The 22,956-nt window shown below is 39.7% G+C and overlaps 1 protein-coding gene across 1 annotated transcript in view; it reads left to right on the top strand.

Annotated features, from left to right (window-relative positions):
- BMPER (BMP binding endothelial regulator) overlaps nt 1-22,956 on the top strand; it is a 149,258-nt gene that overhangs the window by 75,987 nt on the left and 50,315 nt on the right. The window contains exons 9-14 of the mRNA XM_031059384.1: nt 3-18; nt 3,293-3,402; nt 4,077-4,217; nt 6,469-6,573; nt 12,174-12,219; nt 20,422-20,751. Coding sequence (XP_030915244.1) covers nt 3-18; nt 3,293-3,402; nt 4,077-4,217; nt 6,469-6,573; nt 12,174-12,219; nt 20,422-20,751 — 748 coding nt within the window. The remainder of the gene's footprint in view (nt 1-2; nt 19-3,292; nt 3,403-4,076; nt 4,218-6,468; nt 6,574-12,173; nt 12,220-20,421; nt 20,752-22,956) is intronic.

Raw genomic sequence — 22,956 nt, 5'->3', positions numbered from 1 at the left:
GTTGCCCCAAATGCTTAGGTGAGTGGTTTTTTTCCCCTAGGAATTTTGTAATTAATACACAACATCTTTTAGACCAGTATTTCACAATGCTGGTAAATTCCAGAAGTTGAAAGAGACTCTATTGCTCAGAGTTTATAATCCACAGATTTTGAACAGGTACGCAGGGTCAGTGTCAGGGTTATGTTGGGTGGTACTAAGCAAGCAGCTGCAGAAGAGCATTTGAATATAGACCAGTTGCCTTGCTTAGAAGAACAAACACAGGGATGATTTCTAGCTTCATTATATATTTTACAAAGGAGGTTGAGGTGGGAGGAATTGCCACTCCACTTCTTTGGAATTTGCCACAAGAAAAAGGCCTCATCATCTCATATAATCACTTAAGTGAGCATTTGCATTCTTAGTTTTGAGGAAATCTAGGTCAGAGGAAACCTCTGAACTTCTGCATTTTTAGAAACTATTGTCAGAGATACCACAGATCCAGGAGTCCATCTCAGGATTTCCTTCTGAAGGTGGAATCACACTGTCATCCAGGAATATTTTCAATTATGTCTTTCCAACACATTTTAAAGGTGTGAGTCATAGGTCTCTAAGAAGGGCTGGTTCTTCCAGGTCATGACAAGCAAGGCAGTGACAAAATAAGACACTGCCTTGTTTTGTTCTTTCTTTGTCCACAGATCCCACAGTTTAATATTCTATCTATTTCATAAACAAGGAATGCTTGCATCCTAACAATTAAATTGACTTTAGTTTGGTCTATGGGGTTATGACTAGGTTTGGAAAAATTTCAGAGCCAATTATTCCCAGTTCTTCAATGGAAACTTTTTGTAGTTTTGACTATATTTTAATCTGAAATCTCTTAACAGATCTAGGTTAGGGATATAGAGATATCTAGCCTTGGAGCCAGTAGAGCTATATAGAGTTCTGGGTTCAGATAATACTTAACTTTTTTGATTGCTTAAAACTAACCAGAATTTATTTATTTGCTAATTGAGAAGTGCTACAGATAAATGAATATCTGCCTGGAACACTCAACCACAGCCCCAGAGAGTAATGCAGTAGAGGAATGAAATGGAGAGAACAGTCCAAATGCTGAGTTTCTGTTTGACTGAGGACATTTTTCCTTTCCTTCTGAAAACTCCCCTTGTCCTCTCCTCCCCATGCTTTTCCTGACTGAACTTTCCCCTCCTTGAACTAGGCATTCAAACTGCAGCTTTAATTTTTGACTCCTTCAAGGGGATCTTTCTAAAATTTCTTTTTTCCCTCAGAATGTAAACAAATTCAGTAATAATCATGAATTTAATTTTATGTGGTTTTTACTCTAAAGCATTTAATATACCTGGGAATAGATAATGTCTATTTACAGGAAAGTGTTAAAAGTTTTGGTGGGAAGGTAAAGCCAAGGGATGAGTAACACACTGCATGGCAGTTGGGAAAGAGAAAAGTTTCCAGGGATGCTGAGGCATGGTTTTTAAAGTATCATGTGGAAGACCTCCCTGCAATTGAATTCCTGATATTCAGCATACATAGCTTAGAAGAATGCTGTGGACTCTACTGGGAGTTGAATTATTAGTTTAACTAGTGGTTAAGAGCCAGCAAAGACAACCATTAAGCCAATATCTTCATCACCACATCTTTTAAAGTGATGCCTCTTTTGACAGTGGTTTTTAACCAACTATTTGAACTGGGTTGGCCACCCAGAATTGTGCTGAGTGGTTTGCAAGGCATGGCAATAGGGTGTGGGAGAGAACTGGACTTTTGTTCACTTGCTGACACAAGCTCTGCAATTGAAGTCCTGGCCCCACAGAGAGCAGCAGAAGTGTTGTTACAGGCAGGACTATGGCATGGCTTTGCCCCAGAGTAGTGCTTGGATGTAGAGCAGTTCCTTTTAGGGCTACTGAGTATCTTCAACTGATTCCTTGTCAGTTCTGCAAGAGAAATTAAACCTCTTGAGAAAGACACACATCCAGTGAAGGGAAGGCTGGCCATGCAAGCACAGATTAATTCCAAGTAGCTAATTTGCATGAAAGTGATGTTTAAATTGTGTCTAATGGAACAAAAGCAATTATTTAATAACTTTTGTTTAACATTCAATTTGTAAAAGCTGAAGGTAAATCCAACGGAGTTTGCTGTATGCTTATCCTTTTGTTCACTTATATCTGAGAAGAAAATGGAACTTTTTTAAAGATGCTCTACATTTATCAAGAATTATTGAAAAAGGAAGGAATTACCATGTGCCAAGCCCTGATGGTTTGAAAGCTAAAATATTGGCCTAGTACTTAGTACTTCTAGTATGTACTTAGAGTGGGTATTCCTTACTTTGGATTTGATGCCTCTTAAACATTAGACCTCAGAAATTATAAGGTAGGAGATTGACAACCACTCATAAAAGAACTTATTAGTTGGCTGCCTCCAAAAGTAAGCAAGGCAATTCAAAATTAGAAAGATAAGTGTAGTGTTTTTGTGAAGAGCTCATGTGTATGTACTATAATGCTCTCTTTTTTAAAATAACTTACTGGGAAAGAAGCTGAGGAATAAGAGAAGCTTACAGAAATGCAAACTATTGTAACTTGGATCTGAAAGTGCTGCAGGATTGCAGGAAGTGCTTCGGGAAGGACTTGATTTTGGTGCTGCCTTCCCTGTTTAGTGCCCCAAACCGTTGTGCCCCTCCCATGGAACCCAAATAGTTTGCAGATTATGGAAACTAAATATCTTGTGTTGCCTTCATGCCGTTTATAAATGTTGCAAATTCCTGTATTTCTTGCAGCCTTGTGTGAACACATGGTACAAAAAACTATCTTAATGAGATGGAACAACACCTATGAATTTTTTTTTGATCAGTGTCACTGAGTCGATACTGAGTAGCTTGGCTGCTGTGAACCCCTGAGATAGATATGCTAAAAGAAGTTAAGACTGCTCTATTTGATAAGTTATTGCTTTAAGTCAAAGACTGTTTAAACTAGTTTAAGTGTACCTACCTTAAGAGTTTGCAGTGCTTACTTTTTATTCCTTTAGTTGCACTGTGCACTTTATGATAAGGAGAAGAAAGATTTTTTCCTATATAAACATGCTATAAATAATTTATATTCCATCCCACAGAAGAATTTGTAGAGATGGATGTGTACTAAAAGAATAGTGAACTTTAAAAGTACATATTTTTTTCACACTGAAGTGGAAACACAGAGCAAATGACACACTGCACATAAATTTGGTCTGGTGACAATAAGCCCTACTATTTTTGTTGACAATGTGGCATATTTTCAACCACATTTTGTTACTGTTTATTTATATTCAGGACAGAGGAAAGTGTTTGACCTCCCATTTGGAAGCTGCCTCTTTCACAGCAACGTGTATGATAATGGTTCCTCATTTATGTATGACAACTGCACAGTGTGTACATGCCAGGTAAGTCCATAGTGCTTTGATATTGTGTGCTGATGGTTGTCTGGTTTAGCAGTAATTTGTAGGGCTGTGGAATTGTAAGCCTGATACTGTTCTTTGGCATCTTGTGTGGTCTCAAAGAATCTGATCTGAAGAGCGCTTGCAGTTGCGCTAGGAAAGTTTAAAACGTTACTGGCTCCCTGAGCTGGGACATGATGCCTCACCCTGTATGATGCAAAATAAAGTTGCTCAGATTATGTGGTCCTCTTTAAGACTGCATTAGAACAGAAGAGGAGTTTCTAAATGACGAATTACCATGTTTCTGCTGAAGGTCAGTGTTTTTTATTTAGTTCCCTAACATGACTGCAACAACTTACACTCTTTTACCAAGGCAAAAAATTGAAAATGCCACCAAATCAGTGAGATTTTGCAGGCCAACAGAATTAGGATCTGGGCTTTAGCTTCACGGACCAAGAAAGATTCCCTTTAAAGAATATTTATAATAGAAATAAATATCTATAATATATATAAATAATATCTATGAATAATATTTATTTTCTCTGAGCTGGCCTATTCAAAGCAGCTGGCCCGTAGCTTGGATGGATGCAATGACTGAGCAAGCAGAAATATATAAGGACACACATGAGCACAAACATCTTGGTGACAATTTTATGATTTCCTTTCACCCTTGTACCTAGGATTCAACAGTGATATGTAAGAAGAGATGCTTGCTTCCTGGTGAATGCAGTAAAAACAAAGACCACTGCTGCAAGGAGTGTGTCTCATACATCTCTCCTGAGGAGGTGAAAGTGTGCAAGTTTGGCAATAAGATCTTTCAGGTAAGGTTTCAGGGGTGGCTCAAGGGTAGGTGCCATTTTAACAGCCAAAATAGCATGAGTTTGCTGTAAATTAGTATTGTGGTTTGTTTTTAGCAGAAACCTCACCATTCTCATCGATGATGGAACAACTCAGAGGCAAAGCTTTGCAAAATTTGCCATTTGTTTATTTTTTTCTGAGTTTGTGTAAATTCTGCTGATAGTCAACATTCAAAAATTAGTTCCTCCTTGAATGTTACATGTGGTCTCCCCCTCTGTATGTAGATGTTCAAGCTGCTATTTCATGACAATTGATGCATTTTTAGTAAGAGATACTAATGCTCTGCTTTCCCAAACAAACACTGATACTCATGGAGAAGATACTCTCAGTGGTATGTAGGCTTTATCGACTGAGCCAAAGAGTCTTTTCCATAACTGAGCCAACAGGAGCTTTGTGAAGTTCATTTTGGCTGAAAGTTACTTGATTTACTACATTTCATGTCTCTGCTAAGGACAGCACCCCTGACATCTAATACTGGGGTAGCCATGTAATAACTGTTACCTACTGCACTCTCACCCAATGTATTCAAATCACAAGGGATTCCCTGCAGAACACTTCTGCTGTTCTTGAGACCCCGTTTGTTTTTCCAAGTGGTGCAGCTTTTTTTCACACTGTGTCAGAAAAAGATTCTGTCACCTCATGGGCCATCTGTGAATTAAGAGACCCTTGAATCAGATCAAATGTTAAGTCCTGTGTGAATACTTCGTTTGCTCAGCCAGAATTGCTTCCCATTTATTCCATCTTTTGTGTACATAGCAGAAATGTTTATTCTGGAAATTACATGTGAACCTACTGTACTCTGAGACTATGCTCCATCTGATTGGCACTTTCACACTGGCGCCATTGTGCTTCACGAACAAATGCCTACTTCTTAGGCACCCAACTAAAATATTCTGCTTCTTGTGAAGATTTTACTATATTACTAATATTATATGGAGTGTGAAAAAATAACGAGACAGTACATCCATTTCTGGTCTTGTGTGCAAAAAAGAAAATTCAGTGTTGCTCTGTTGAAGTCAATGGTCTTACACAGGTAGAATGGGTACAGCAAATGTGTTTTTGCACTCCTGTGCAAAACCAGCTGTAAGACAAAAATTCAGGACAGCTGCATGCAGTCAGCTGTGATGTATTCTGGTACCTTGGCAGATGCCTGGTGAGTGGTCATTAGAGACTGAAGAACATCAGAAACACCAGGCAGTAGAAACATGCCCTAGAAACAAAAAATAGGAGAGAGACAGCCTTTGATGAAGCAAGCTGAGCTGAATAAGTTAGCCTCCTTGGCATTTCAGATATAGCCTGTTTCTGGTCAGAACATCATGTTGAGGTGGGCACATAATTATTCACAGCTGTCTTGTTGAACTGCCTGTTCCTGTCAGGTCTATCCTCACCCTTCCTTCCCAGCAGCCCTGTAAACAGAAAACATGCACAGTTTGGCTCTAAGTGGACTAGCATTAGACTGTAAGTGGGTGAGACAGAATGTTTTAGGAACCACACTTGGCAGAGGCAGCACCATGTAAAAAGGAGCCAGGGCAGTTCCACAAGCAATTCATCCCAAGTGGGGACAAGACCACAAGACATATTATGCTCTGCACTTCATTTTTTCAGAGCTATACATAGGCTGTCTTACCTGCTCTGCTTTTGAGAGATTCAGCACTGTATCTTTTCTAAATATTTTCAGATGTTTAGCAGATCAAATATCTGTGAAAGTGCTGAAGTAATCTAAATTAGAATTATTTGATCATTCCTGCCCTATGTTGAAATGATGCTACTACATATGGGAATAAATTCACTGTCTACTGACGTCTTATCAAATATTTTCATGTGCAGCAACTTAAAGACGTCACTCAACCCAGTGAATCAGGTTTTTCTAATTATGTGAACTTGAAAATTTATGGTAGGTGTGATCACAACTCAGACTCTTATTGGAGAGAAAACAATGCAAATAATCAGGGCACTGTTGAAAAATGCAAATGTGATTTGGTTAGCTTTGGAAAAAGGAATTTCTTACCAAAAAGGCCAAAGGGAAGAAAACCTGGCTGAATTTGATCTCTGTCTTGAATCCAACTGGCCATGGACAGACACCTCAAAATAATTTAGACTAAACAATGACACAATGCCAACAGGGAAATTCATCCTTTCTTGTGCAATGATACATTGCTGAAATAGCTTCTTGTTGCCACCCCAGATGATACTATATCATGTTCCCTCTTGCAGGATGGAGAGATGTGGTCCTCTGTGAACTGCACCATCTGTGCTTGTGTGAAAGGCAAGACAGAGTGTCGCAAGAAACAGTGCATTCCAGTCAGCAGCTGTCCTCATGTGAGATTTTTAAAAGAACTGTGCTTTCTTGTCTTTTCTGCTCCAACATTATCTTTTCCAGTGTTTCTTGGAAGTGTGTGCATGACAGTGGGGAGTGCTGTTTGGAAAGAAGGGATCATCTGGAATGTTAATTTAGGTTGGCATTCCCCAAATGTGCTACTGTTATCCTGAATATGGTCTTCCTGCCTCTGTCCTTGCTCTGAAGACTCTGTGCTCCTCCTCTTCTTCTCCTTTAACTTTCTCTGTCCCAAGTATCTGTTATTTTTGACTTTTATTTAATAATTTTATAGAGCGGTGAGGTGACTGTGTTAATATTTCAGTAGTGTGTATATTGTTAAGGCAAGCCACAGGATGTTGTTGTATTTGCATTATGAGGCTTAATACTTGGTTGAAAATGTAAATTAGACAAATTGAAGAAAATTAGTTTAACCAAACCATGCTGCTTTCACTAAGGTTGTGGCCTGGGTATTTTTTATTTGAAAGTCTGAAGTGAACCCAAAGAATGCTGTAATTGTAACTTGATGGCATCAAAAATTAGCTTTACTTGAAACCCTGCGCTAAAATCAGCCTTTGTTTCTTGGATTTCTGACACCAACAAATTATTTTGGTCTTATGGCTCAAGCTTTCACAAGATGGAGCTTTAAATAGCTCCTTATGTAGGGGCAGATCTTTGAGCAAAACTGTAGAAGAGAGACCAAAATTGTTAGCCTTATACCTTCTCAGTGTTTCCTTCTCGATCCTGGAAGCCAGTGGGGAAAATATGAATCACAGACACCTAAATATAAAATTTTTAAATTAAAAACTCTTAGTTTGTACAATTTTATATATGTAAACCTTTGACAGAAGTGGTGGTATAATAAAGACCCTGCGCCTTGGCACCTCCCATTCTGGTGTGACAGTGGGCTTCAAGATCCTCAGAAGATTGAACATCCTTTTCCTGTCACTCTGGCACTCACTGCAGAGGGCAGTTCTCATCTTAATGGGCCTCACACAAGATGCTGCATACACATCAGGAAGTGTGAACAAATAGAGCTGTTCTTCAGGGAGTGTTATATGGCTCATGGCAGTAAAGTTTGCTACCTTCATGCCATTCACAGTGTAAGCAGGAAGGGAGAGCTTGGGGTCTTCAGGTCTCACACACACTGCATTGCATTTATATTTTCCTTGTGCTGATGCATTTTAAATGTTTAAGGTTCTTCTGAGATCAAGTGATCAAATATGACTTAATAGAGATCTTCAGTTAAATGCATTGCTTCAGCTGTATCTGTATATAAATTTGAGCATTGAGATGATCAGTTGAAGTGGCTTCTAAAATGAAAATATTGGTTGGTAAAAATTCACCACTGACAGTGTTGCAGCATGGAAGTGAGACTGACAAACTCATTCAATGCTGCAATAGAACCTGCTCCAAGGCTAATGTGAAGTCCTAAAATGCCCTGACCTCTGAGATGAGTCTGCAAACAAGATCTGGTTCCTTAGGGCTGGAAAGACCAGCTTTGTTACCCTGCAGCACCATTCCCCCCAGTACATAACCAGCCAGCCACGTCCCCGCCTTAAAATGCAAGCTGCAAGCAAACCAACCCTCCTCCACAGGTACATATTGCATTTCTGCTCTTCCAAGCTAAACTGGAAGGAGAAGTAGGAGAAAGAATGTAAACTCTAGAGTAAGATTTATTTTCCTATTCCAAGTGGGTACTAAGTAGTTTTAAAGCAAATAATGTATGCTAATTGGTTTAAATCTTTTACTTTTCACTTCTGCTCCACTATCTTTGATGAGACTTTCTGTCATAAATCTATAAATATCACTTAAACACACCACATTTTTCAAGATAAAGATATATTTGTGGTTCTGATACTGACAGTCTGAATATCATGCATAGAGTTGTGCTGCTGTCTCTGCAAACTGTAGATGTGTCCAGTCCTTTTCTCTCTTCACAATATTTTTGACAGTAAGCATTCTCTACTGGCTGTTGAAGACTGCTGTGGAATAAAATTTGGTTTAGTGTCCCTTAGGTATCAGGCAACATGAAGTTATCTCATTAAACGTGTATTATTATACAGACAACTGAGTGTGAAAGGATTGAAGATTCAAAAAGAATTTAGAATATTATTCCTTGACTTAAATGCTTTACCACACAGTCTTAATACTCTTTGCATGATATTGTGGGTGGGTTTTTTTGGTTGTAGAATTTTATTTTATTTATAATAATAAATTTTGACCAATTATTTCTTGAATGTATGGGTTTTAAAGTGGTAATTCTGCAGAAATTTCTGATACTGCACAACCATTTGTATTATTCAATCTATTGGTTGCAGGCTGACATATTTTTTGAGACTGTTTCTGCCATTTCTTTAGTTTTCTTGATAGCGCTAGACAAAAATTTCTGATTCTTTTGTTATTTTCTTTTTGAAGCATTTAATCCCATATCAGCCATTGCAGGAAATGTCTTACTTAGATTCTTTTCAACTGCTGTGGAGGCAATATATGTTTCAAATTTAGTGCCTCCTCTCAGATTTATAGTAAGATTGGTCCTCCTTGGCATTCTAGTGAGCCTTGTGGCTTGTGGTTTCTTTTTGTTGCTTTCTGACCACTGACTCCACACAGATATTTCCTCTCTCAAGTTACCTGGAGTGCCAGCCTGCAAGGTGTGATGCATACTGGCCCCCATTCAGCAAAGCTATTAAGCATGTGTCCATTTCTGCTGAAGTTAGTAGGCCCTCCATGTCTGCTGAAACTTAAACACATGCTTAAATACTTTATAGAAAGGGAACAATCTCAACATTTGGCAAGACTGAGTTTCAGAGATCCTTTAGACTTCTTACTGAATTCACTATTTACTTGCCCTAGCTCTGCTCTAGTCTATTCCTTGTCTTGTGCCATCTCCTTTCTATTACCCATCCTTATAATTTGTCACCTTGCCCGCTCTCCTTATGCCTTTACATTCCTCACTAACATCTTAAGTCTGTGGTAATGATCAGTGGTCGTGACCATGTCTCTTTTTGTACTGCTAGAGGAGAGCTTGCTGAATTTTACAGCATATAACCTTTTCTGAGCTCCAAGCCTGTGCAAAAGTTAATAGAATTAAATTCACGGCAGGTGAAGACATTTGCAGGGTTTGAGTCTGTGGGTAAATTTTGAACCCATGAACTTCAAGTGAGCTGAAAAATTTATTCAGAACATGTTCTTCCATCTCTAGAACAGACTGCATATAATGTTATACACATCTGTTATTATTGCAAACAAAAAGCTGCTGTTTTTACTCTAGTGCCAAATGAGGCACAAAAAAACAACAGCTGTTGCTATTGCACAACCAAACAACCCCTTTCCCCCAGCAATTAGTCTTGCCTTAAAAAAAATAGAAAATGAAAACCTCAGACACAAAATTGAAAACCCCATAAAAAGGAAGAAAAATCCCTGAAAATAAATAGACTCAAATGTGGTCTGCTTATAAATATTCATAGGGAAAAATGGGATCACATCACTTAGCCTACTCCTAAGGGAACCCTCAATGCTAACGAACTCTTGCAGCACATGTTAGCAATAATGGGTTTCCTTATTCTACAAGACAAAAACAGGATCTCAGGCCAACATGGTGGCTCAAGTAACCAGCCTCAGCAGGCTGCCTTGGAGATTTCAATTTCACTTGAATTCTTGCCACTTCCAGCTCGGCTGATGATTTCAGCTCTTTTATTGAAACAGAGAGGTAAGGCTGTGTAGTGCAGTGTGTGGCATTCAGCTGCATGTCTCCATTCCTACAAATATGTGTTGCTATTTCTATGTGGTTTTTCTCTGTGGTTTTAAGGGTTCCACCTTTAAGGGGTTCTGTTCTAGCAGCTGCTTGGTGGGCCTCCGTGTTGCAGCCTGGTCCTCAGCTATTCTCTTTGCCCAGGGACCTCGGAGTCACACAGACATTAAGTGCTGCTCACTCTGCTAGTGCAACTGTGATCCAGCCCTTTGCTGAAGTCCAGATGTGTCTCAAGTCTGTTCACATGAAGTTGCATATTCAAAGACAAGCTTGTCCTGTGGGTGATGGGCCTAAGTGCATTCATGACCAAGGATTCATTCATGCCATGTGTGTACATCAAGCAAGAGCAGGATTGAACATGCTGCACTCCAGTTTGCTAGAAGATACTTGGAGTTCATGCCTCCCATGCACTTTATCAAAGCTTGGCAGCACTCTAGGCAGAAAACAAGGCAGGCATCAATAGGGCTGCCTGTGCCCACTTCCCCACTCCTTGCATAGACCTGTCACCAATTTTTTGTCTGTTTTCACAAGTTTTCTATAGTGTTTAGTGGGAAGCACAACCCAGCTCCATTTGCTTGCTCTTGCTGTCCTCACCTTGCTCAGCTACTTGGTGGGAATAGGAGCAGCGGTCACACAGAAGGGACTTCCTCTGTGTTCAGCTGCCTTTGGGGCAAAGGGTTAGGGGCAGGGCAAAGGGGAACAGCACAGCTCCATATACCTCTTCATTCCCTGTGTGGGAATATGTGGGAGCTCCAATATCACTGCACATTCTGTTATAACCAACAGCAGTTTTTGCTTGGAAAAACCCATTGTTCAGTCTGAATTTTTTCAGGCTTCTCTGATAGCTTGCTGATTGACTTTAGGTAATTTAAGTGAAACCAGATAATACATCTTTTAAACTGATGAAGACTGAAAAGGAACATGAATGTACATACACAGAGGCATGCCTCCTGCCTAGTCAGCCTTGTATAAGGTACAACCAGAAATAGAATTGACCAAGTTCCTTCCTTCCTTCCTTCCTTCCTGCCTTCCTGCCTGCCTGCCTGCCTGCCTGCCTGCCTGCCTGCCTGCCTGCCTGCCTGCCTGCCTGCCTGCCTGCCTGCCTGCCTGCCTGCCTGCCTGCCTGCCTGCCTGCCTGCCTGCCTGCCTGCCTGCCTGCCTGCCTGCCTGCCTGCCTGCCTGCCTGCCTGCCTGCCTGCCTGCCTGCCTGCCTGCCTGCCTGCCTGCCTGCCTGCCTGCCTGCCTGCCTGCCTGCCTGCCTGCCTGCCTGCCTGCCTGCCTGCCTGCCTGCCTGCCTGCCTGCCTGCCTGCCTGCCTGCCTGCCTGCCTGCCTGCCTGCCTGCCTGCCTGCCTGCCTGCCTGCCTGCCTGCCTGCCTGCCTGCCTGCCTGCCTGCCTGCCTGCCTGCCTGCCTGCCTGCCTGCCTGCCTGCCTGCCTGCCTGCCTGCCTGCCTGCCTGCCTGCCTGCCTGCCTGCCTTCTTTCCTTCCTGCCTGCCACAAAGCAGGGAATACATAGGAAAGATATATATTTTGGGAAGGTGGGAGAAAAGGTAGTGATCTTGTTAACCCAGTAACTGCTTTAGCTATCTGTGCAAGTCCAAAATTCTCTCACACTCTCTAAAGAGAAAAATGGTAACAGAGAACCCTTTTAGTATTTAATTTCTTATAAGACTGCCGGGAAGCTTGTTGAATTGTTCTGTCTGTTTTTAGCACCTGATATTTGAAGTTGTAACCAGGGCACTGAGTTCAAACACAACTTGAATTATTTTCAAAGGCTTATCCAGTCTTACAACATGATACAGTCATTGCTCCAAGAACTCTCTCATTAAAACAGCCTGTCTTTCTCCCAATTAGGGTAAAATCCTGAACAGAAAAGGATGCTGTCCGATTTGCACTGAAAGTAAGTCCTTTCTTCACATTCTTTAAATTCTTTTTTATTCTTTCTGAGAAAATAAATATATAGAAGTATGCTTGCTTTTCTGCCTTCTTATTAGAGGTAGCTAAATGGCAAATGATTATTTTTAGCAATGGATTTTGCCTTCTATAAATCTGTAATTTTAAAATAAAATGTCTGGGTATTTTGTTTTTATTTTCTGTTTCAAAATGATGCTATTTTTTCAAATCTGAGGTGCTGCATTTTGAAAGATATAGTTGGTCTGTGACATTTGTAGGCAATAAAACAAGAAAATGAATAGAGTTATAACTTTTAGGACTTGAGTATATTTTACACCTGTAACTAACAGTCCAGCTATGTGCATATATAATCACACCTTTGCAGATGATTTGTGAGAGTTAAAAAAAGGTGTGCAGAAATCTGAGATACAGTCTGGGGCAGCTGTGGAAAGTAGAATAGAAAACTATTCTTCTTTGTTTATGATGCTTAGTTAAACTCTTACATTCTTATCCCTTTACTCCTCTCTTCAGGAATGATCATTAAATTGCAATATCACCCTCCTAGTAAGCAAAGGACTTACACAAATACTTATCTTTAAGTTTGTTCTATTTAACTCAACAGGGAGGGCTGAAGTTAACAAGATACCATTATGTATTTCCTTCAGTACATACTTAGGTATTTTACCAAATAGTAACAGACTGCTAAAATGGGGTTTTATGACCTATGAGAAGGCTTTTGAAAGGAGAAAATGTTCCTCTTCTTTTGTCTAAAATCAAATAGTTTTACTGTTAAACTCAGTTCTGGGTTCTCTTGAATTGCACAAATGCCGCATCCTAAATATCTGTTTTTCCACTCTGTGGCTCAATTATTTTGAAATGTGTTTCTCGGGGTAAAATACATCTAGCTTGCAAGTCTTCACTATCAAAATGAGAGCAAATACAAGGGACAACATGCTCAGAAACATTTGAAATAATACTGAGCAGAGGAAGTGAAAGAGGATTCAACTAACTAGCAGTTGATTTCATGTTAGCTCAGTTGCACAGCAGAAGAAATTTGCATAGACCTTTGCTCACATATGACATACCATAGTGTCATGAGTTTATCAATCTCTATCTTGCCTCTTTTTTTGTTTCAGTCTCATTTAACCTTTCTTGTGTGTTCTTCCTGTGTTCTTCTGTAACATGAGAGGGGAGGAAAAGAGTGGGGCCAGCCATTCCATCAAAGCACAGGAGACCCTCTACTGTAGGAGGTTCAAAAGAAAGTACAGTGACTCCTTCAGAAATGCTGTCAGAGTGTGATGACTTGTGATATTTGTTTCATGGAGGAAGGAGGCAAAAAGTTGCAGTTCTTCAAAGTTAAAATAACTTATCTAGGAGCCAGGTTACCTAAAATCTCAAAACTTCTTGGTGATATAAGAAGGGAATTCTCATTACTACAAACATGTGAAATTAAGGCCAGATCATTATTGCTTGTCCTCAGGCCATGCAGATCTGTAAAGAGCCTGGCTCCATCTTCCCAGTGACCTCTTTCTAGGTACTGGTAGCCTGCTATTAGGTCTCCCCAAGGGATAAACAACCTTGTTCCCTTATGGTAAGGGATCAAGGGTGTTAAGGGTCCTATCTGCATTGCACTGCCTGTGCTTGAGCCTAAGAGGCTCATCCCGTCTCACTGTCCCGTGCTCCACCATTGCACATGAAACAGAGGGGTCTTTTTTTTACAGTTATCTCACTATGGACCCATTCAGTACTTGGAGAAGAGCTGTTTCCAAACTTTCATGATTAACAGGGCATTCTTGGCTTTTACAGAGAATGTGAGCAAGGAGTTTAAATACCCAGTGTCATACAGCAGTGGTGGCTACCACTAGCTGTTTTAACATTGGTATTTTAACCTTCACCATTTGCAAAGAATTATTTCCACCTTTGCAGCAGAAGTGCTGTAAATCTCATCACAACTGTCATCTGACAGTAATTGGAAACTTTGCTAATTCAGCCAGTTTCTGATAAGATGTACACACAGCCCCTTCCCTCACCCAGTCGCTCATGTTGATCCTGATCCTGTCTCCAAATACTAACACACCAAACATTTCTGGTGCTCCAGCCGATATTAATTTTCCAACGTAAAAACAACATAGGGAGGTACAAGAACGTACTGTACATGGGGGAGCTTTGAGTACAGTTTAAATGCAGCCAATTTCTATGAAGTGGGTCAAAACTAGTCATGTTGTGAAAGGATACACTTTAAACTGGAAAAAAAAAATAATCAAAGGATTATTTTCAAAGCAGTTTGTTGCAAAGAGAAAAAGTACCTCGTCTCCTGAAGGGCTGGAGAGTCTCTTTTGTCTACTGTTGCTGCAGTTAACTATAGTTAGTTTTGGCATGTTGCTTTTTAAGCTCCATGGCTGGCGTACAGTTATCACTAATTAAACACAGTGGTCATACCAGTGGAAAATTCAACAGTTTAGTTTATGCTGCTGTAAAAAATGTAATGAAATGTACTCTTTCGGGCTTGATTTAGAAAAATCACCACTGACGTCAATTCCATAAATTAGTAATCCTATGTTAGACCAAGGTCATTTTCATATTGAAAATAAGAGAAAACTAAACCTGGGTTCAAATAACATTGACAGACTGCTCTCAACTTCAGGCATAGATAGGAACTCGCAGTGGAAGTAAAATCTTTGTTCTTGACAAAGAAGAATTCAGAGGCCTTACTGAAATTACTGTGCACAGGATGAAAACTTATTACTAAAATCACGTAGATATACTTTAATCCTTATTAATAGTCCTACCACAATCTTACGCCAGTCATTGTGAGATTTTGTGGATGAAGTTTTTTCAAAGTGGACTGCAGTCATCTAGGTTTACATGTGCAGTACACATGATTAATCTTACAGTAAATGCTGCTTTTGGGACAGAAAATTTCGTTAATCACAAATCATTCCACAGCTTGTTTAATTGACAAAATGATCAACAGAGCTAAACCAAATTTAATGGCATTTGGACCCACCTTAGTAGTAAGAGGTTGGTACTTTCACTTGGTCCAACATCCTTTTTATATGTTTTTATAGAATTACTGAAAAAAGTGCTGACTTTCAGAGAACAGAAAAGAAAAAGAAACAAAGTGAGGTTATGCATTGTGAGTACCTGTAAGAGCAGGAAGTGGGTCTAAAGGACCGCATAGGTCCCTGTTTTTTCTGTTATTTCCTTTCCATGAAGAAATACAGCAACAAAAAGACTGCAATTATTTATTCATACTGGAATACTGTTCATGATTTACCTCCCATTTCGGCTGTGATGGCCTACTGTATAAATATGTATTTGGACAAATTGGAATAGCTATTTTATTTATGAAATAGACCATAAAGACTCCTGTGGAGTTTTTGACACCACACCTTGTAATGTGTATTATATCAAGCTGCACTATGCAGCAGTTATGAGGAAAGTCCTCTATGGCTATGCATTTTTTACAGAAAACCTAATGAAATTCTATTATGCGTGTTCTGTAGCTAGTTTTTAGAGGTTAATAATGTGTTCTGTTTGATTTAGGGCTTAATTCAGCATATGAGCTAATTACATTCAAAGTTTCATTTTATTTTTAAAAAGCTGGGATATTTTTGAATTATAGATCTGCAACCAGAACACCCTTCACTGGTAAACTTGTGTTTTTTCCTCCCTCTCCTTACTCAGAAAGTGTCCAGACCGATTTTAGTTATAATTTAAAGTATATTTTTCTTGGCCACTCTTAACTACCTACAAGCCCAGCAGAGTGTGACCAGACATCTGGACATCTTGGACTTCAATTGACTGCTCTGATCTCCTGAAAAAACAAAACAAGCTATTCCATGAGCACCAGAGCTAACAGAGCCTGGTTTCCTATGGATTTGTGTCCCATTTCCTTTATATCCCAACAAATAATAAACCCAGCTAGAGACAATATATCCTGTGGCTGGTCTGGAGCTACAAGTGTGCTAATTGCCCAGCCAATATGCTTGTGCTCTTGGCTGGTCAGGATGTGTGTGCTGACTGTCTGTCTGGCCTCCACCACGCAGTATATATATTTTTGCCTTTCTAAAAAGGCTAAATACTGTCTGGGGGAATGGAGGCACTGCGTGGAAGGCAGAAAGGCTCTTTTTGGCAACCACTTAGTTTAATAAGTGGTTCTTACCTGTACTTAGTGTACTGCTTAATAGAAATGAGTGGTCTTTCAGACTTTTATCCCTCCACATTGGCCAAATAGGTTGTGATTTTTTTTCTTTGTGAGAGTATGTTGAAACTTAGGAAATGCTAATGTGTTCTTTTCCATGCTGTTGCTTTTTTAGCTTCCTTTTTTGTACAGCTACATGTGTTTTCAAAAACACTGCCTTTTCTAATGAAAGTCACTATTTCATTTGAATGGGGAGCATGATTTGAAAATTCAAGGAAAACATGCCAACAGTTCTATAGTATTCACTTTTAGCACCTAAATACTATTATTAGTTGGCGAGTGAGCTGCAGAGCCTTAGGTGGGAGCTGAGCAAACTGCATTAATCACACACATAGTTTAATATTTTAGTCAAACGTGAAAGTGTGAAGTCCGAATTTAGTTGCTTAAAAAACAAATGTGAAAACTGCCAAGCTCCCAAAAGTTTTTATGAAGGTCTGAATATTGATTTGGGAGTAACATGCAGGACTTCCAAAAGAGATTTAGTGGTGTTTGCATCCAGCTCTCAATAATGTTTAATCAGAGTTGAGTGCCTGAGGCGTTTTGAAAATCACAGCCTCCTAAACATAGCTCTGGGGCCCTCTTTTGAAAAATCTGTGTTTTTCAAGGATAGAGAGGGAATGGGTAAATTTGCATTCATGTGCATATCTAGATGAGCAAAAGAAGACACCAAAGATCATGAATACCACATTCAAAATGAGAAAGAGGCGATGATTCTTCACTTCCTTTGCCCGAGGATGTTGTAGATGCTAAAAACAATTTTGGACTGGAAAAAATCACAGAAAATATTTCTATCAAAAGTTACTAAATGAATAGAAACCATGTCTAGATCCGAAAGTCCCTAATTTGAAAGTAGTTGGAGGTTGGGGGTGTCTCAGGGGGAAATATTGTACAGAATAGCCCTTTTCTAGCTCTGCCTTAGACAGCTGACACACAGAGTGTTGGCAATAAGCTGGGAACAATTTAATCTAGGGAAAAAAGGAGAAGATCTACACCTGTGACCCTATACCTTGTTATTATAAGCTAGCAAAATTCATACTCCAGGGTTGGGGAACATAACTTTGGTGATGCAGCAGCACCTCTTCATCTGTTATGCCCCAATAGAGAAGAAGATCAATGCTTCCAATGGATTTCAAAAATTGCCAAGTGAAAAGGTTGGTTTGTTTCAAAAGGGAAAAAGAAAAGGGAAAAAGAAAAGAAAAAGAAGCAAACCATAAAATATGATGTGACTGAAACTCTCCCAAAATGAAATAAACAACAACTCAAAAGCTAAAAATGGCAGGAATTCTTTTCACGTTGACAGTCTTGTTACATCCGGTATTTAAGGTTTATTTCTAGGCCAACCAGTTTTTCTTACTGGCAGTGCCTGAGTTATCACACACACTCTTGCAGGGTGTGGATTTATTTTTAAACACCACAATTTTAGCAAACCTTTCAAGAATGTTTTACACAGTGATATCAGAGAATCAATTATTCAGACTGTTTTTAGGTGGATTTTCCCTCCTCCATTTCCTTGGTTATTAAAGAAAACAGCAAAGTTTGGATCAGACCTTCAGCTATCCAGTCCAAAATACATTTTTAACTGCACGGCATCAAATTGACATATGACGTGACATGATGTAACATAACATAAAACAGCATTACTCTGCATAGCACATTAGAAATTAAAAATAAATATTTCCTTTGGATCCCATTGGTACTATCAATTATACTTGCACATCTCTAAATTATGTTTGTTCCTCTCATGTCTTGCCTCTTAGTCACTTGCTTAGGTGAAGACCAGCCTCCTCCTCCTCCCAGTAGGTTGGTTAAAAACATGTATAACATGTCCACATTCTTGGATTTAGAAACACAGAGAAAAATCTGGTCTTTCCTCTAGAATCTTCACTGATGTTTGGCTGATTTTTTTTCATAAAAGTTTTGGTAAAAGTTGTCATTAAATTTAAGAAAAAATTAAAGCTGGAATAGTTTAAGTACAGTCTGAGCTTGTAATAATGTGTATCTTAATACTCATCATGCAGATTCTTAGATGTATACATAAGGAAATCAGAAACATGTTAGGATGATTTAGTAATGGGTAAAGTCAGATGGTCTCCATACAAAATCTATAGATTATTTTTCCTATTGGTAAAAATGATGTTATTAATTAAAATCCATATAGTTCCTGCCAATTTATGGAGAATCAATTAATCTTTTAATGATCTTTGGAAAGCAGTTATTGACATTCTCATTGGTATCAGTGAGGAAAACTCACAGAAGTGCACATTTTTAAAAGCACTCTTTTGCCTAAATGTCTTGGTTTTCAGGATCTGCCTAAAGTCTATCAGGCCTGTTTTCTGGAGATGCTGATCAAATATGGACCATTTTGATTTCTGATGGAGTTGTCAATATGATGTCCTTGAGAAATTGATTTGGTCCCTAGTTGCCAGACACTCCAGTAAAGAGGAGTAATAATGATGCCAAGATGAGTTACTGGCATAGCTAAAGAAGCATGCATGTGGCCAATTAGGGGTAGAGTACAAATCACCCAGGTACACAGGTGTGATGGCTCTGCACCATGCAGTGAAGAGAAAGTGAGATTAGGCTTTAGAAGACATTCGGTGTCGCAGGGACAGACCAAAACTGCAGCAGGTTGCCAGAGGTGGCAATGGAGCTGCTGTTACTACTACTCTTTATGGACGGGTTAGATAAACATCTGTCAGGAGTAATATAGGTGCAGGTGATTCTTCATTGCAGCTGGAGAAAAAAAAAGGTAATGTTTCCTGGGGCCTCCTTCAGCTCCATTTTCTGTGTCTCCATGTAGCTTTCCTTGGGTGCTCTTTACAGCTAGAAAAACACCAGAAAGTTTAGTTACTTTAGCATAGCACTCTGCTAAGGCTGAAAAAACTCTGTTGGGAAAGGTGTAGTTGGGAACACCTGTTGGGAAGTTAGAACTGTATTGCACTCCATGGGAGGAATTCCATTCCCCTTCTCCATAACATTCATGTCTCCTTCTTTTTTGTAGATTTGAATTTGGCTTTTTTTAAGCTGGTTTTTCAAGCAAGCCATTTTTAATTAAACAGACATCATCTTTCAAAAGCAGCCTTAGCCCGTGGGTATACAGCTGGCAGTAGCAGTGTGCATTTCTCTGCCTTGAGACTCCTTCTTCCAGGAATACCAGCAATGTGGTTAGAATCTATTGTTATACCAGAAGACTGCAAGGCAAATATATTTGCTGCTATCTTTGGTTGTGAGGCAATTCAATCAGTTGCTGGGTAGCTGCAGGGTAACTCAGCATCATTGCTGTGAATATGGAAATGCTCTGTCTTTGGGCTGTGAGTTCTCTGGCCAGCATATGGCTTCAAACATCCATAAGAGGTCTTCATCCATTTGTAATCATGCAAATGATTGGTAGAGACACCATGCTCTTTGGCAGTCATTGCATCATGTTAGTCATGTACTACTGACTTTTAGTTGGTAGTGTGATATCAATAACTACTACAAGTCAGTTGTGTATAAACAACATTACAATAGCTTGTAACACTGAAAAAAGATACTCATTCTACAGGTATTTTGGGGAAAAGACATGTAAACACATCTAGTTTACAAATGTACAATATTTATAAATGTACAATATTTATAAATGTATATATGTAAAATATGAACTGATCCAGCTCCTGCTAAAGTGATCTGATGGTTTTTAATTTCAGTGAGTTACTGAAATTTGAAAAAGTTCACAGGCATTGTAATAACCTAAACTGTACATTATATTTAAGGGGCAAAGTTACAGCTTAGCCTTCCTATGCTGCCCCAGGGATGAACTGGCCTTTGTTAGCAGCCACTTTGAGAAAGACTTCTAAAGCAATGAAGCTTTTGTTTTTCAAAGATATATTTAATCCCTGTGGGCACCAGTCAAAATCTACCCTGTAGAGCAGGTAGATTAGGTGAGAGCAGCATCTCTAAGTTCTTATCAACTGCTTTTTTCCAACTTTGATTGATATGGCGCTTTTGTTTCTCACTCACCTGCAGAGCCTGGAGTTTGCACTGTATTTGGAGATCCTCACTACAACACTTTTGATGGACGGACATTTAACTTTCAGGGAACATGTCAGTACGTTTTGACGAAAGACTGCTCCTCCTCTGCCTCACCCTTTCAGGTGCTGGTAAAAAACGATGCCCGTCGGACCCGTTCTTTCTCCTGGACAAAGTCTGTGGACCTTGTGTTGGGCAGAAGCACAATCAGCCTCCAGCAGCACCTCACAGTGAAGTGGAATGGGACCCGAATTTCACTACCTTGCGAGACACCACAATTTCACATCGATTTGGATGGTTATTTGCTGAAAGTGACAACCAAAGCAGGTAAGACAAGTATGTGTGCATCTGTGTATGTGTTTGTGTGTGTGTCTTCTTTCTCTCTGAAGAACTTCTGAAGTTCAGCATGAACAATAGTCAGTAAAAAAACATGATAGCAGTAATAAATAGCATTATAACTCTTTAGAGATCAGAGAAACCCACAGTGCTTTCAAAATTCCCACAGCCCACAAGCAGACAGAAATCCCAGCTATGAGTTTGAAGCCTGGAGGATGTTGCTAAGCTGTGTTTCATTCTGCAGCTGATAATTAGCTGCCCAAACAGACAAATGTGCCATGACTTTCACTTCCAGTAACTTAAAAGTGGCTTATGGAGAGTATGGTGGGTTGACCCTGGCTGGACATCAACCAAACATGCCTACCAAAGCCACTGTATCACTTGCCTCCTCACCTGGACAGGAAGGAGAAAATAGAGTTGAAAACTCGTGGTTCAAGATAAGGACTGGTAGATATCACTCAGCAATTACCACTGTGACAAAAAATAGACTCCATTTGGGGAAATTAGTTTAATTTATTGCCAATAATATTAGGGTAGGATAATGAGAAATGAAGTAAAATCTTCAAAAAGCCTCCACGCTCCCAATCCCTTTCTTCACAAACTTAACTTTACTCCTGATTCTCTTTACCTCCTCCTGCCCTGAGTGGTGTAGGGGGATTGGGAATGGGATTTGCAGCCAGTCCATCACACATATTGTATCTACCAGTTCTTCCTCCTCAGGGGGAGAACTCCTCACACTCATTCTTTGCTCCAGCATGGGCTCCCTTCTACAGGAGACAGTTCTCTGCAAAGTTCTCCAATGTGAGTCTCTCCCATGGGCTGTATTTCTTCATAAACTTAAAAAATGCAGGTCCTTTCCACAGAGTGCAGCCCTCCAGGAACAGACTCCAATGTGGATTCCCCATGAGGTCACAAGTCCTGCTAGAAAATATACTCTAGGGTGGGCCCCTCTCTTCATGGCTTCCCATGGGGTCACAGTCTCCTGGCATGCATCTGCTCCAGTGTGGGGTTACCCAGGGGCTGCAGCTGGATGCCTACTCCAGCATGGACCTCCATGGGCTGCAGGAGGGCAGCCTTGTCTCACCCTGGGCTGCAGGGGAATATCTGCTTCACCCTCCTTCTCTGCTGACTGCGGAATTGTTTATCTTACACTCTCTCTCCTCTTTCTGACTCTAGTTGCACAGGGCTTTTCTCCCCCTTCTTAAATATGTTATCCCGGAGGTGCTACCACTGTTGCCAAGGCCGAGCCCATCTTGGAGCCAGCTGGAATTGGTCCATCTCGGAGACAGCTGCAATTGGCTCTGTTGGACATGGGGGAAGTTTCTGGCAGCCTCTCACAGAAGCCACCCCTGTAGCTCTCTCCTTCCAAAATCTTACCATAAAAACTCAATACATGGTATCGTTTGATACTTACAGATAAGAACAGAGAAAATATCAGTTCTTAAACATAAAATTCATGTTTTTCAAAGTTGCAGCAATGTATCTTGCAGTTAAGGTGATCAATTATATATTCATAGTTATAGATGGCTGGAATGAGTTTAAGTTGTAAAATTATGGAAATATTTCACTGTCCAGCAAAATGGAGGCACAAAAGAAAGGCCTAATTTACTGTTCAGTGCCATCTTATTTGGCTTGCTTTATGCCCAAGTAAGAAGTCGTCTGCAAGGAACAAACACCACAAGCAAGAGGAAATGAGAAACTACAGAATTTTTTCACCAGAAGAAAAAAAATTGGAGAAATTTCTGTTTCAGAAGGATTTAAAAAAATATATGCTTTCCCAGTGTAGGGTGAAAAAAGAGAGGGAGGAAGTAATACAAAATAAGCAAAACTGCTGCACTAGAAGTAAAATTTCTACTTTATTTCTAGAAAAAGGGAAGGGAAGTAGCATTCTCTCAGGTCTTTTGAGTCTTAGAAAATACATTATTTGTCAAAATGCTAAATTATCAAAATGATAAAAAGTAAGAGGACTTACTTTTGTTTTGATAAACTGTTCTGAAACTATAGTATCTTTGCGTAGATAAATACTGAGGGGGAGTTTAAAACTTTCTCATTCGCATGTGTTAGGTACTACTGTAGTCAGGAGAGATTTCTCTTACACAGTGAAGTACTGTTTCAGTGAGGATACTGTTTACTGTTAATTCAATTAAATGCCATGTGAAAGCAGTGAAACCAGTCTTTCTTATGGAGTGACACGGT

Source organism: Geospiza fortis, unplaced genomic scaffold (assembly GCF_000277835.1).
Source record: "Geospiza fortis unplaced genomic scaffold, GeoFor_1.0 scaffold346, whole genome shotgun sequence".
NCBI lineage: Eukaryota > Metazoa > Chordata > Aves > Passeriformes > Thraupidae > Geospiza > Geospiza fortis.
Note: the sequence above shows the minus strand (reverse complement) of the source record. Positions and strands in the feature narration are given on the sequence as shown.